We start from the raw sequence: 15,315 nt of genomic DNA, 5'->3' as shown, positions 1-15,315 counted from the left end.
ACATGTGCAATGAAACCAGGGCCCCTCAAGTTTACAGTTTGTAGTCATCAGTGCAGTCAGCTGTTGCTGTTTACATCTGTCATAGATGGTAGTAATGATATGTACGCACAGTATATTCTACTGAAATACATTTAGCTCAATACATCATAGCTATGTCTTCATGAGGCTATTCAATGAGTGCTATTTCTCAGTTTTCAACAGTAAACATAGAAATATTTCATTCATAATATAGAAAAGTAACGGACACCAAGGATTGTAGTGAGGTGCTGGGATTAAAACAAGCACACACACACACACACACACACACACACACACACACACACACACACACACACACACACACACACACACACACACACACACACACACAGTGGGTGAACCTACCACGTCACTTTTGGTGGTGTAGACGCGATCAGCCAAGCTTTCAATAGCGATCCATTTGACGGGCATCTTTGAGATTCGCCCCTGCCTGTAGTAGTCTCCATTGTAGATCTTCTTGGAGAGGCCAAAGTCGGCCACACATACGTTCATGTTCTCATTCAGCCTGAGGCAGAGAAACCAGAGTGTTACAGCGCTGCATTTTTGGTAAAGGGGCATTTGGGCGGTGGTGTAATGTAAAAAAGTACATTAATTTAAGTGCTGTTATTTACTTTGGATACTTTGTACTTCTACTCCACTATATTTCAGTGGTCAATTTTGTTATTCCACTACTATTTACTTGAAATCAAAAGTTACTAGTTATTTTGCTGCAGATTGAGACCCAAAATATATGATAAGATTATAAAATATGATATATAAAGTTTTAGCCTTTTTTGGGCTTCCCCCCTCCCAAATGTTGCTTTGAGCAGTCTCTTAAGTCACTTTTAGTTCTTTTTCCTCTTCAAGAGAAAGAGCAAGTGATAACTAACAGGAACTGAGAGAGTAAAATGTGGAAGCAGAGATTTTGCTTACATGCAGTTGCGAGCGGCGAGGTCTCTGTGGATGAAGTTCTTGTTGCTGAGGTATTCCATCCCTCGGGCAATATCAGTCATAAACTTTACCAGCATTTGAGACGGGAGGTACTGCAGGACAGCACAGAGCAAAAAAAAATTTAGTCACACACAGCTGACATTTATTTTCTGCACAGTAGAGGGCACTAGAGTCCATCTCTTTGAGGACCTGTGATCTGCCAGAACTGAGTGCTCCCTGCTCCAAATACTAACGGCCTCCTCCTGTGGGAAGAATAGGGTTCAACACCACTGTGTTTTTGAATGTGTGCCGAACACATGGATGTTTCAACATTCTGTAGGAATCTTGTTTTGATTAGGCTTGTGTTTCTCAACCCTGCTCTTCAGGGACTTACTGCGTATAGCAGTTCTCAATTCCAAAAAAAACATCTCATCCATTAATAAGTAAAACTGCAGATACATGTAGCAACGACAGACACATATCTTGTGTTTTCATGATCTCAGAGCGTACGCTCTGCCAATAAGGTGTGGATGGTGACTTACTGTAACAAACACTTTACGTCTATGTTGACCTTTGGATCCTATTTAGCTGACAGACATTCATGTGAACTTATAAACCCTGAACCTTTTATACAGTCTATGCCCTGAACCCATTAAGCTGTTAAATTGTGTGGGACTGTATGCGTGCATATGCGTGCGGCTGCCTGCGTTTGCACATGTACGTGTTGCTGACTCTTAGCTTTTATTGTTTGAAATCAGACTAACCACAGGAGAGTCTCCCAGCCTTGAGTATAGCAGATAGCTGTGCAGGTCTCCGTGTTTCATATAAGGCAGAATGACCACCGGGGAGGGGTAACCTTCACTCTCCACAGTCTGCAGACACACACCTGTAAAAACACTTCAGATTAGTATTATACACATTGAATACATACATGTTCTGTACATCTCAAAAGCACTCAGTCTTGAATTTGCTATTTAAATAATGCTTTTAAAGAGTTAGTTCACCCAAATTACAAAAAATAAACATTTTCTCACTTACCTTTAGTGGTATTTAGTCATGCACATATTTATGGTTTCATTTGCACAGGTTTTGATATATTCAGCTCAAACATTTAGTCTTTCCAGTCTCCCTGTTACTCTCAAAAATCAGAAAATGCAGTCAATTTGGACTATTTCTTTGATAGAAAGTAGTTCCATTAAAAACAGTTTATAGTAAGGTTTGTGGGGAACCTAAGGAATCCTGAGGAAATTAATGGAGTTAATGTACTTGCATGATTCCTGCACTTTTTGGGGTTGTACCCACATGGTAGAATTCACTTCATCAAGGAAGATATGTTTTCAGTTCGGTTTGTTTGTCTGTCAGCAGGATTACCAAAAAACTACTGGCCCGATTTTAAAGAAACTTGGTGAAAGGGTGTAGCATGGGCAAAGGAAGAACCCATCACAATTTGGAACCTGTGCAAAGAAACCCACGAATATCAACTAAGTAAGAAAGCATAACCCTTTTTGTAATTTTAATTAGCCGACCCGTGACCTGCCAGGCAGTATGAATCCAGACTCACCTAGAAGCCTCATGACATTGCGGTGGTCAAACTCTTTCATGCAGGCAGCCTCACGGAGAAAATCTTCCATCTCTGAGCGGGTACAGATGGCAACTGGAGAGGAGATGATACAGAGGTGAGCCCATGTGCCACGTTGAAAGGTTGCCAGAGTAAGAAATACACTTCAGATGGTGTTTTGGCTCCTGAATTTATAAACTATAATTTAATACATGTTAGCAGTTTTTACCACTAAGTTTGTTTGAACTTTGTCACCACAAGTTGAAACTGGCAGAAATCTCACGTAAAGGGTGGCGCTGTTTTTCCCAATTTCATCTTTTTCCCTCAACTTTGGAGTTTTTATACAATTGTCTTTACTTTGGCACTACGGTCAACATGGGGTCAACTTTTTCTTCTGCCAATATCTTTTACAAGCTGCACTGGTGTCTGTTTTCTGATCAAAAAAGACATTTTTGCCCCCAGCACTTGTGAATTTCTGACCCGGATTGATGTCCATCAATTGGCCTGTGTTCCCGAGATGAAGGGATTCATTGTGATAATTCCTGAGTACTTTTACTGTCTACTCACTCTTCATAGTCTTGACAGCAACTTTGAGAGCAGACTCCTCCTGAGTCAGCAGCCCTTCCATCACAGAGCCAAACTCCCCTAAAGAAAGAAGTTAAAACACAATCAAACACCCAGATAAGATGCAACAAGATGAAATGTCTTGTTAAACAGGGAAGAGTTGTTGGCCTCCTGACTTCACAGGGTACAGTGCTAGGAGATTATCACATTGTAAACTGTTAAACTACCCAGGGTCAACACATAGTGTCAGACGGAAATAACTGGAGATAAGTGGAAAGCAAGCATTACTGCTATGGCAGATAAGTCCTCACTATGTACTATGTACATATTACCTCCAGGCTACCCCAGAAATGAGACTGACATAGTTCAAACAAAACAAAACAAAGCAGTACCTTCACCCAGGGTCTTTCCCAGGGTTAGTTTATGTCTGTCCACCATCACGTCTTGGAGCTTCTGCTTCAGCTCGTCGCTGATGCCCAGACTGTTCACTGAGGAGGAAAAAATAAAGAATTTTAATGGTGTTTGGGGCGGAAAGCACTTTAATGAACAACACATAAAAGAGAGAAAAACAGCCAGATTGTAAAAACACAATGCACAACACTAAGCCAAAAACAAAGTGTTAATAAACTTGAGTAACAATGTAAATTAGACTGACTGAACTAACTGAACTTGTGTAAAACTCACCAGAATGTTTTTTTAATTAAATCTTCTTAGTCTTCATCTTTTTGTTAATGCAAAAGAACAGGTTTAAAAATGGCCTAAACATTACATTATTTGAATATGTATTAATGTAATAATTGAATCCAGTATTTATTGTTTTTAATGAAGTCCTGTTTCAAAAATACTAAAAACCATTACTCTAAATGTCAATTATATCTTACAAACTGTCTTTCAAAAGTAGTGAAATTTGAGCCTACACTGCAAACAAAATGTAGGTTCAAATAAAACAAAAAATAAATAAAACCTGAACTAAAATCACCAAACCCAGAAAACCAAAACTTAAGTGCAGCTGAAAATAGAGTCAAAAACTATACAAAATAAAGACAAAATTCCAAACTATATAATAAGTTTTGAATCTGAATCCTGCAAGGGACCTGGTTGGGGAGTTGAGATCAGAGGATCCATCCATCTTAAGATGGTTTAAATATTCCTGACTCCCTTCAACCAGCTGGCTGTCATTGAGCTGTATGGTGGCGAGCAGATTGCGCTACAGACGTTAGCTCTGTTTTCACATCTGGGCCAGAATATGACAAGGTGACGACATGCATCAGAGATCCCCCTCCAGCTGCTGCTACACTATCAATCTGCCACGCGTCGAACAACAATGTGCTCATTCCACAGGCATGTTCCAACACATGTTGGCGTGACCAGCTATTAGCCAATGCATGCAATAAAAAATTTGCCAAATTTTACTGGTCAACTTCAGCAGTGTTAATCCAACCCAAATCCCTCCAATCTGACCCCGTCCTTTATTCCCAGCAAGTTTTCCCCCATTCATTCAGACTACACATCTCAATCTCTTTTTCCCCCGAGCTGGTCTTATTTTACTCACTGAATATGTTTTTTGTTTTTTCTCTACAGTTTTGCCTTTCCCCTGGCCTCTTTGTGGCTGTGGCAAGCTGAGACTTGTGTATTAGGTCTACAGAAATATTGCTCATACACTTGGGACAAAAAAAATGAATGTGACCCAGCTGTGTGAAATTTGAGGCTGTGTTTGCAGGTACATATCTCTGTCTGCAATCATGAGGACTCACAGGGACTGCTGGCTGGTGAAAGCACACAAACCACTGCCAACCACAGCTTTGTATTCCACCAGTACGAAGTCGTAGCTCCACCTGGACAATACTTTTTATTCCCAGTTTACTCCCCAAAGGTGATATGACCTCCAGTCAGAGCAGTGACTCTAACTGCTAGCAGTTAGAGTAGTAGCTAAGTAGTTGTTACAAGTGTGAAATCTCATTCAGATGAGGGGTACGTCAAGTCACTAGCTCCCTGATGTAATTGTATTCCCTTTCCCACAATGTGCTGTTATCTTGATTTCACCCCCAATGTCCCACCTCCATCCTCTACTCTGCTCTGTCAGTAAAATGTAGTCAAGTCAAATTTAATTCTGCCATTCACGCCTGATTATACAGGGCACAACTTCACCAATGGATTTACTGCACATCTACTTGATATGATTATAAAAAGATACATTGGTTTATAGAGTATAAGGGACACAGTGTTGTTGTGGAGTATGTCAGCTGACACACCAGGGCTGTTTTCACAGCTGTGGGGAATGAATTAACCCTTAGTTGTTTGCATTCCTGCCTTTGATCAACCAAACAAACCAAGGACTTGATTCCTGTCTTGAAATGCGGAAAATAGAACTGTCGATGTGTGTCATTACAGCCAAAGAGTTTCTTCCATCGAACTGTTGAATCCAAGCCCAGGGCATGAGAGAAGATGCTATTATGCAACCTGTTTTGTATCGCTATATCCTGAGGACAGAGGCAGGTTTGGGCATGCTGAGAGACTTATTTCTTAGGGACAGTCAGGAGGAAATATAAAGTATCATCTTTCTGAGTAACATGCAGGGGCAGAGAAGGGAACTCACATGTTGCTTCTGTAGTCCTGCGGCTGTAGGTGCGGCGAGCGCGATACCTGACAACTAGCTCTCCGCTCTCCATCATGGGTTCAAACGCCTCTCTGTGAATGCATAAACACGTCATACAAATCAGGGCAAAACACAATGAGAGGCCTCTGCAGCAGATGCGTAAACACAGCTGAAAACATGGCATTGCTCCATAATTTAGAAGAATGACTGTTGGTCTTTCAAAACAGATGTCTTCTATCCCATCCAGAATGCATGCACAAGTTAGGCAACTAGGTCATGGAGCTGAAAAACACTGGCGATTTTTGGTTTGGCACAGCTATCGAGTCCCTCCCTTCCACCCACGAGGAGCGCCAAACAGTTTACGCACCCAAAGCGCGTCTCCTTACGCCGCAGCTTGGCCACATAAACAGCAAAGAGCACAGCTATGGACACAGCGCCGGCAATGGCCATCACCACATACCACCAGTGCCAGGAAAAGGCTGGGGGCGATGATGGACCTGAGGGAAGGGAAGGGGTGTGGACAGAGACAGATGAGGATTTAGTCATGTGTGGCTTTTAAGGTGAGGAGAGAATTTAGTATGGAGCATGGAACTCATAACGTGACAAAAAGCAGAGATTATGTGTTGATTTATTTTATCAACTGAAGGCAAAGCTGTATAATTATAATTTCATTTGTCAGCTTACTACTGCTTTACAGGGTGCCACAGTGCACCAAGTGTACAATTGTAAATGGTCAAGTCCCTTTCTTTATTCCCTTGATATTACAAATGCTTGGAATGCGACAGAAATAAAAGGTTGTAAAGACTGTCGTTATTCCCTTGTTAGAAGACAATGTTTACTTATTACATAAATATGCAGCATTATTGTGAGGAAGAATATGTTTCAACAAGCAAATTGACTAAGTGACCTGACAGTGCTGCCCTCTATGTTTGTCGAGCAAAAACAATTTGACTTACTAAAAATATATTCCTTTTTTCCTCATTCACAAAACTTCTACTTTGTCTGAGTACTTGCAGTCCCATGAAATGTACTCCCAGCTACCCCCTATACCCCATACTACTGCTATTCTTTCACAACTTCCACCCACTGTTTTCAACTTGTCCTCTAATTCACACACCCCCTCCTAACTTTCCTTGCCTCTTTTTATCTGCCATTCTTGTTGTTTGAATTGTCTGTCTGGCTCTATTAGACTAAGCAAACAGAGATGCTACACTGTTCCTGCCTGTTATAAATATTTATGATGCGTCTCCCCCATTCACCCCACCACCCCTCTTCCCCTTTCCCATCTCTCTCTCTCTGAGATCCTTTCTTCTCTTTTTTCTCTTCCTTCCCTTTTTTCTGAAATACACAGGAAGGAACTTTCAGGCTCACGGAGGAACCCAGTGACAGAGAATAAGAAAGAGAAGTCCTGCGTTGGAAAAAGCACCATGAGCTCACTTCCACTGTAACTGTGTCATTACGTGTCACTCTGATCGGTCACAGTTTGTGCAAAGTATGTACAAAGCCAATCATTACTCACCTTTAAATTCCTCCATTTCTGGATAAAGTAAAAAAAAAAGCAGAGCTAATGTCAATATTTTGTCAGAAAGAAAACCTAAATCTTTGCAGAAGATTTACATGAAACAACATCTGACACCTTCTAGTAAATTCATTGTGATCATTATATAATGCTACTGAAGCTAAAATCAGACTATTCCCTACGAAATGACGCAAAAAAACCCCTCTTAAATAATCTCTTTCAAAGTAGATGCAGTATGTTATTTTTCATATTTTCACAAGTAATCATAGTAATATACTGTAAGTAACCATAGTAATTTCCACATTTCTTGTCACTCACCAGGAGCAATAAGTGTCAGGGTCTGAGTGGGGGTCCAGGGTCCTGGCCCCGCCCCTGTATAGGCACACACTCGAAAAGACACATTGGACAGGGGGACAGACAGATTAATTGAGAGCTCGGTGTCCAATCCAGTGTCCACAACATGCTGTCAACAAAAGAAAAGAGGGAGACGGTCAGTGTCAAGCAGATTTACATTTTCTATAATCTGTCATCAGAAACCATCACAAGTGTGTGTGTGTTTCCCAGACTGACCTGCTGTGCGGCAGGTGTGCTGTACTCCACCACGTAGCCTTGTAGTTCTCCATTCAGCTTCCCAGGAGGTCCCTCCCACATCACCAGCACCTCAGTCCCGTTTAGCACCGCGCTCACGTTCACAGGTGAGTTTTCTGGCACTGAAACACACAACACAACACAACTTGTGTTTCACTTCTAACAGTTGCATGGACTTTTATTTGTAAGGTTGTTGTAAGATTGGGTAAGCATGTAGCTCAGGGTGTGGCGGGCTACATTTTTGGGTATGAATGAGGAGTCGGCAGTGCTGCTGCGACTGTGGGTTCGGTGGCCAGGGGCCAGTGGGTTGGGGGTTAGCCAGGCGTGTGTTGTTTTGACAGCCTCAAGCCTCTAGGGTGTGGATAACTACAACAGCTGGAAGGGGAAGATGTCAGAGAATGTGGAGAATTCAGCTTTATTAGGACAAAAAAGGCCAGATAAGGGCACCACAGACATGGGGCGATTATCTGAGTTCAGAAGCCATGGTTGGACAACCTCAGATGGACACACGCTGAGATCTGTGTCTCCCTCCTTCATGCTGTCCCTCCTCTTCTGTCCATGCCCATTTATGCTTCATTCTCTCGCCTGCCCTTTTACTTTCCTGGCTCCCTGAAGCAGAGTGAAAAAGGCTGCTGGCAGCAGAAATACCCAGTAGAGAGAAAAAGAGAGCTGAATAAAATGCTACAAATAGTGTGCAGTGTGTGTGTGTGTGTGTGTGTGTGTGTGTGTGTGTGTGAGTGAGAAAGAGAGAGAGAGAGAGAGAGAGAGAAAGAGAGAGAGAGAGAGAGAGAGAGAGAGAGAGAGAGAAAGAGAGAGAGAGAGAGAGATTGATGCTCTGTACAGCACAGAACCTTTTTGCAAGGAGGCAACTGCTTATTTCCTTTGTTGCTGTTTGAGTTAAGGCTCTCTTTGTCTTTGCTTCTCACTCTTACAAAGTCACACAAATAACTGGACACCCACACACGCTCACACCCACACACACACACACACACACACACACACACACACACACAGTCAGTGTGAGTTTGGGAAACATGGCCCAGCCTATGGATGATGTTATCAGGAAGCGTTTGGCGGATGATTGTTTCCACATGCGGTCGCTGTTCTGCCTGCCAGCGGCAAAAAAAAAACCTCCAAGTCAAGTTTGTTCCAGCAGTTCGTCTCCACCTAAGATCCTTCATCTCTCCGTCTCTCTCTGCCTCCTTCTCCACCTCTTTGTTCCCTAACCCTCCCTTTCTCCTTCCCTCTTTATCTCTTTCTCTCTCCCTGTCTTCCATCCAACATGATTCCATCTCCTCCTTTCCAAGTTTTCTTCTCCCTCGCTGCCCTCTCTTTGGCAATGACTCTCTCTTTTTTCGTCAAGGAGCTATGAGTTTAAAAGAACAGAGATGTTAACTGTTGACGTAAAACTCATGGAAGAGGAAAAAAAAACAACTGGAGATCCAAAAGGAAAAACCAAAGACTACATGTGTGCTACTGGTCCCGTTTTCTGACATGCAGAAACTACAGAGAAAAAAAAAATCATATTGTTCCTTTGTCTTCCACTTGGCAAGAGGCTGAGAAACAAACACTTTTGAGCCACAATTAGTTCACAACCCAAGAGGTTAACATCTGCATCCATGGCAGACTACTGTTTCACATCCTGTTTCGAGCTGCTATTGAAGAAGCAGTGTCGGATAACCATGCTTGGAAGCATTTAAACATCGTTCAGAGGCCTGGTTCTCTGTTTCCCTTTCTGTAAACTTCATATCGTACTCTCAGTCTCTGCGTGGGTCAACACGTGGATGGAAAAGGGTCATCCATAAGCCAAAAAATATGACGCATAACCCTGGGATCTGGAGTCTGTTCTCCATAAATGAAAACAAACTCAGCACTACATAGGAAACATGTTTCCCAGATCAGTCAAAGCATGAATGTTAGTGTCATCAAAAATGTCACAACGTTTATGGCCATCCACCTCGTTTCAACTTTTATGGTGGAACAGACTGTAGTCTGTCTCCAGAAAATGGAGTCTTTCGCATTTTTGCCTGCAGTAGTATTACTAAACAGAATTAAATGTGACACGTGTGTGTGTGTGTTGTGCCACGTCGTCATGACTCACTTCCATCAGGACGGTGAGTTTAGGTGTCCCGTAACTCTGGATTAATTCTGGCATCACTTTAGGGGTACAGACAGATGTGTAGAAGGGAATCAGGTTGCCTTTTCAGTGTAAGAAACTATGCAAAAAGTACACAATAACATTTGTCAAGTGTTGCAACACCAGGTCTTAGTCCTTTCATTTTGTTTGTTTTTTGGGGGAAATACATTTCTGGAGTTATTTTGGAATGAGAACGAAACATGCGTTTACAGGATATATATGTATAACATAATCTCTTTGCAGCTTTAGGATTAGAGGGTGACATGGGTCGTCTCGCTTCCTCTCCCACCGATCAGCCCCCCCTCCTCTCTCTCTTTCTGTTCTCTCATCCTCCGGGGAAAATAGTGGGCTTTGGGAAAATAGCAAAATGAGTATTTTCTCAAAGCGCCCCCTTCCCTCGTTTCCCTGCTCGTCTATGCATTTCTTGCCTTCTCCCACCATCAACCCCTTCTTTTTGTTGTTCCCACAGTGCCGAGCTGTGTGCTCTGGAACGGGGGAAATCATAGGTCATCTGAGGTCAAACAAAAGGGGGGGAAATGAGAGATGAAGGAGTGAAGTTAAAAGATTGGATTGAGAAAAAAACTTGTTTGCTTGTTTGATGAGGGAAATAAATTCCTCAGCGCTGTTTGTAAGATTTGAGGTTGAAAAAGACTGATTGCAACAAAAGGAGAGCAAGTTAGCCCCGTCTACTTGAGTGAAATGGAGGATGGACATGAGAACAAAAAAGAGCTGGCAGGAGAAGAGTCTGTAATGAAGACTCTTACAAATCAAGGAGGAGACAGATGAGCAGCAAATGGGGAAGTCTGTGCCAGGATGACACATGTAAAGAGATAGTAAAGCACATATCTGCTCAATGTCTTAATGAAAAACAAATGGAGCAGAAAGAAACGCAAGAAAGAAAGACTTCAAGCTCAACAACAGAGCCTCATACAAGTTTTGTCACAGTCTACAGCGCTGAAACCAAAGGGACAGATGTGGAAAATCTGGCTGAGCTGTGAGCAGTCTACCTCTCCCCTTCATTCTCTCATTCCCTTTGACCTCCAATGCCTCCTGAACCTTCTTTGACCACCAGCTGAATCTTATTATGACAAGTGCAGAGAGAGCTGAGAGATGAAACAATACTGTCCAAAGGGGCATTACATAATTTGGCAAAACAGAGGATTTTTTTCCACTGAAACAAAACAATGATTTCTATAACTTTGTTGAATAAAGAACTGAAACTTGAAAATCTTGAATGTAGCAAACGTATCTCAAAAGCACTTTTTGTCCTTAACATTTCAAGGAGTGCTACTTCTCTATTTTCCTGTTTATGAGAAATGTTATGCTGAAGTGTTTTCAAATTATGAGCAGCTTCCATTATGGAAAGCCCCCATCATCCCTCCTGTGGCATATCTCTCCTCTTAGTGTACGCTGTTTCCATTCCTATTCATCCAGGGATAGAGACAGCATGAGCTGGCATGGAAAATCCCACCTCAGTTAAAACTCAAACACACAGCAGCCTAGCATTACAGTTTGGACAGAGAGCTGCGATCCTAACTGAAGCCTTTCAGGAGAATTTAACGTCCACCCTCCCTCTCCCCGTCTCCGTCTCCACATACTCTGTCCTTTCAATACCAGTCAGCCTTCTACCTCAAGAGTTTACATTTGAAAGTTGAGTCTGTTAAGGTACAGTGACTGGTGTCTGGTATTCTTCATAAACACAGACTAAGTTAAAGAGGCACAGGAAGGACTATTATGACTAACTAGTATGTGCACTGTAACTCGATTCTCTGACTTCTTGTTATCATCAAGCTGAAAAGCAGTCGACAGATTAAAACCTGCAGTGAAAAAACGCTTTTAAAGAAGCATGTGTCCCTTATAATTAAGAGTACCCCTTTTGGGTGTTTCACTGTTGTTCATTAAGCTGTTGTCAAATACTCATGAATGTGACTATTGCACCTCAGGGGCCCCTTTAGGTGACTTTTTGCAGCTAATGTCAGCTTTAATTCGAGGCAAGAAAGACAATAACAAAATACAAATAAAAAAGGCAACAGGCATCTTTCATAATCAATTGGCCTGAGCAATGAAGGGACTTGTCTTAAGTATGTAAAAAACACTAACACAGCTTTGAAATGCAAGTGTTCAAACGCTGTATCATTAAACTTTGCATCTCAAAGAGTTGCAATTTACCACTGAAAACTAGAGACATGACCAGGATTTGTTCTTTGGTAAATCCCACTCTGTAAAGCCTTAATTCTAATGGTACCTCCTGGGTATTTATGTGAAAATAGGCAATGGAAATGCAATACTTCATAGTTCAATAAAGTGATTCTTGGTACAGCCCTGAAAAGCTGCTCAATTGTGCCTGCTCGTCGCAGTGTAGCATCTGTCTTGTACTGGTTACAGTACACAGCCGGAGTGGGAGGAGACTTGGACTCAGTAGCCAGATAACACAGCCTTAACCTTGACTCACTTCAGAGGAAGTGACCCTGCACACACACATCCAGGGTGAAAACAAACATCTCCTCTCTTGGAGGCCTCACCTCCTTCTTTGGTGCGTAGCTCCACCCAGGGCGACCAGTCAGATGGGCCCTGGCTGCTGTGACAGGCCACCCTGACAGCATAGAGGCTGTGGGGCTCCAGGTCCCCGATGAGGTGCGAGGCTGGTGGGATGTTCACATTCTGGTTGTGGATCAGCCTATCTGGGCCTTCTGTGAAGGACTCTCCTGAATGTTTGGCCTGGAACAATTCAGATGACAAACTTAAATTTGTTACATATCTTATTATTTTTTATATACCACATTGCCACTTTATTATTAAAAAGAAAACTGCTAAGAGAGGAGGTGATAGGCAGCCTCTTCCTGCCTTTACACTGGGTTTCAGATTGTGTGGCCAGATTTGGTGGGTAATCATAGCTCTATGGCACAAACAGGAAGAGAATGCTGTTTTTTCACACAGTGTCTTATAGTAGAGGAACTGAAGAATTGATGGAGAAATTGCTTCTAACAGGTTGTTGATAATTTTAAGTAAACTATAGAAACACAAACAAGTGCAGAGTGACGATATGTAGAAACACAATTTTTTGCGAAAGCAATTGGATTCAAATGGAAAGTGTCTTAATTAACACTATCAATACCACCTCCATGAGGTCATTGTTATTAATTACCAATATGTTAACTACCAGTAAAACAACTACATATAAAGCAGTTAAATCAATGCTGGAAATAGATGATTAAAATGATTTTTGAATGTTGGAAATCAACATTTTATGAAAAACGTTTGTCTTTTAATATTTAACTTAATGTGTGGATTGGAGTTGTTCTGCAGGATTTACTTGTCTGTAAAATAATATACAGTATGTTGCAGCTTATACAGATACTTCCTGTCTGTGCATATGCATAGTGTTAAAGTGAATGTGCTAAAATGGTGTAAAATCTGAGTCGTTGCTGGTTTGAACGTGACCCAGGCTCAGTAAGGTGCACTAAAAGCAGAACCAATCAACCAAAAATCACAGGCAGAAACCTGCTGTCTCTGCAAACTCTCCGTGGTAAACACTTTTAAAGAGGAACACACGGCAGGAAATAAATCCTTCATTGCAGCAATCTTAAAACCACATTAAAGTTGCCAGTCTGGACCATTATTCTGGTGAGTTGCACATTATCAAACGGCTCCTGCAGGCTACTGGCTGCACTTCACAGTGTGGGCTTTACAGTAAGAGCTGAAAATATATATAAAAGAACAGACCAAACGAGGTGTGTGTGTGTGTGTAAAGCAGGTTGTGCTCTGCTTTGACAAAAAATTAAAAAACAATATGAGTATTCAGAGATCAAGTAAGTTGCCTGGTGGGAGGTTTTTCCTCATGGCGTGAGTTAGTGGGTGTGATCCCAAAGAATATTAAGTTGCATGAATGAGGACTGTATTAATGTGTGTGAGTGTGTGTGTGTGTGTGTGTGTGTGTGTGTGTGTGTGTGTGTGTGTGTGTGTGTGAGAGAGAGAGTCATTCCTGACTCGATGAATCACAGTCCAGCCTGTAAACAAGTGTGTTTAATCTAATTGTGCAGCTCATCTCTGAGTCACACTTCAGCCTGCATTCCCCTTGTATGGCTCAGACCCACAATACCTGCTGTCACTGCCCTTTCCGGTTTTCCTTAACTGATTTTGTTTCTTTCTCACTGTCTTTATTTGTTTCTTTCTGTCGTTCTTTTTGTCTTTCTTTGTTTTTTTCCCCTTCCTTTCTATCTTTCTTTCATTCTCCTTTTTTATGCTTCCTTTGTGGAGCACAGTAACATCTTTCTGCTCTCTACCCTGTAGCTTTTGTCATGTTTCTCTGTGCCACACAATGAACCGTTAAATTCAGATTTTTGCCCCATTCTGCTGAAGCTGGCCCCTCGCCTTGTTCCCCAGTGAGGGTGAGGGGGTGAGGGGAGGCTGAGACAGAAAGGAGGGGGCAAGAACAGCAAGAGGTATGAGGAGCAGCTTTATTAGAACCAGACATTTAGGGGTGGTGCTGCACTGCTCCCTTCTCCAGGAGAAAATGTTCCTCCTCTCAGCTACGAGAGCTGTAATGGCCACAAAGCAGGATAGAGGCAGAGAGACACTGACAGAGAGAGAGAGAGAGAGAGAGAGAGAGAGAGAGAGAGAGAGAGAGAGAGAGATAGGGAGGGAGTGGTGCTACATAACATGAGTCCAGGAGGCCACTTTCCCAGAGTGAAACCTGATCCACGGGTACACGAATAAAGCAGGGAGGGGTAGAGGATGAGTTAAGAGAAGAAAAGAAAAGCAAGCTCTCTTTTCTTTAAAATTAGGCTCGCAAAAGGTCTGCAGAGTCCCGCAAATAGAGCGAGAGTGATGTATTTGTTTAACATGCAGGTCAAATAGTCAGCAGTGACTAGTTTTCTCAGCTAGTTGTAGTATTCTCTTGTCACATTTATCTCATGCTGTCTCACCTGAACAGAGCAACGTATTATTGGGTAGTCGCCTCCAAAACCAGGCTGCCATGATATACGGAGACTGGTCGGAGTGGTCTCTTGAGCTCTCAGATTCTGAGGCTGGGATGGGAGAACTAAAGAAAGAAAGAAATACACAAAAATACATAATAAATAAAGATGTAACAATAAGGAGTTAAGAAAATTAAAGTATTACTAAACTGAATGATGACAGAAATGTTTGTGTTTCCACGGTGTGACACCTACCAGTGATGGTACCAGATCCTGAGGTGGCCACACCTTTGCGGTTATGGGCCTCGCAAGAAAAAGTGCTGGTCCTGTTCAAACCTGGACGGAAAAATGAAACAACATGCGCATGTGAAGCGGGAACATTCGGAGGGCTTTTAAAACCAAGAATCCTTGCTCAGCATGCTGACTTGCACATATTGTTGATGCGAGAAAGGGTGTGAAAGTTTAAACTGAAGTGAGAATAATGTGAGG

The 15,315-nt window shown here is 42.2% G+C and overlaps 1 protein-coding gene across 2 annotated transcripts in view; it reads right to left on the bottom strand.

The window, feature by feature from the left end:
- LOC116040014 (tyrosine-protein kinase receptor UFO) overlaps positions 1 to 15,315 on the bottom strand; it is a 28,847-nt gene that overhangs the window by 3,931 nt on the left and 9,601 nt on the right. The window contains exons 5-18 of one of the 2 annotated variants that reach the window (XM_031285235.2): positions 15,082 to 15,162; positions 14,836 to 14,951; positions 12,433 to 12,628; positions 7,756 to 7,895; positions 7,504 to 7,648; positions 7,186 to 7,203; positions 6,034 to 6,163; positions 5,667 to 5,758; positions 3,463 to 3,558; positions 3,074 to 3,151; positions 2,510 to 2,602; positions 1,713 to 1,834; positions 952 to 1,061; positions 385 to 544 (exon numbers count right to left, since the gene is read on the bottom strand). In XM_031285235.2, coding sequence (XP_031141095.1) covers positions 385 to 544; positions 952 to 1,061; positions 1,713 to 1,834; positions 2,510 to 2,602; positions 3,074 to 3,151; positions 3,463 to 3,558; positions 5,667 to 5,758; positions 6,034 to 6,163; positions 7,186 to 7,203; positions 7,504 to 7,648; positions 7,756 to 7,895; positions 12,433 to 12,628; positions 14,836 to 14,951; positions 15,082 to 15,162 — 1,577 coding nt within the window. The remainder of the gene's footprint in view (positions 1 to 384; positions 545 to 951; positions 1,062 to 1,712; positions 1,835 to 2,509; positions 2,603 to 3,073; positions 3,152 to 3,462; positions 3,559 to 5,666; positions 5,759 to 6,033; positions 6,164 to 7,185; positions 7,204 to 7,503; positions 7,649 to 7,755; positions 7,896 to 12,432; positions 12,629 to 14,835; positions 14,952 to 15,081; positions 15,163 to 15,315) is intronic. The other variant, XM_031285243.2, reaches the window with a different exon arrangement.

The sequence above is a fragment of the Sander lucioperca genome, chromosome 5 (assembly GCF_008315115.2).
Source record: "Sander lucioperca isolate FBNREF2018 chromosome 5, SLUC_FBN_1.2, whole genome shotgun sequence".
Taxonomy (NCBI): Eukaryota; Metazoa; Chordata; class Actinopteri; order Perciformes; family Percidae; genus Sander; species Sander lucioperca.
This window is presented reverse-complemented; position numbering and strand designations above follow the sequence as displayed.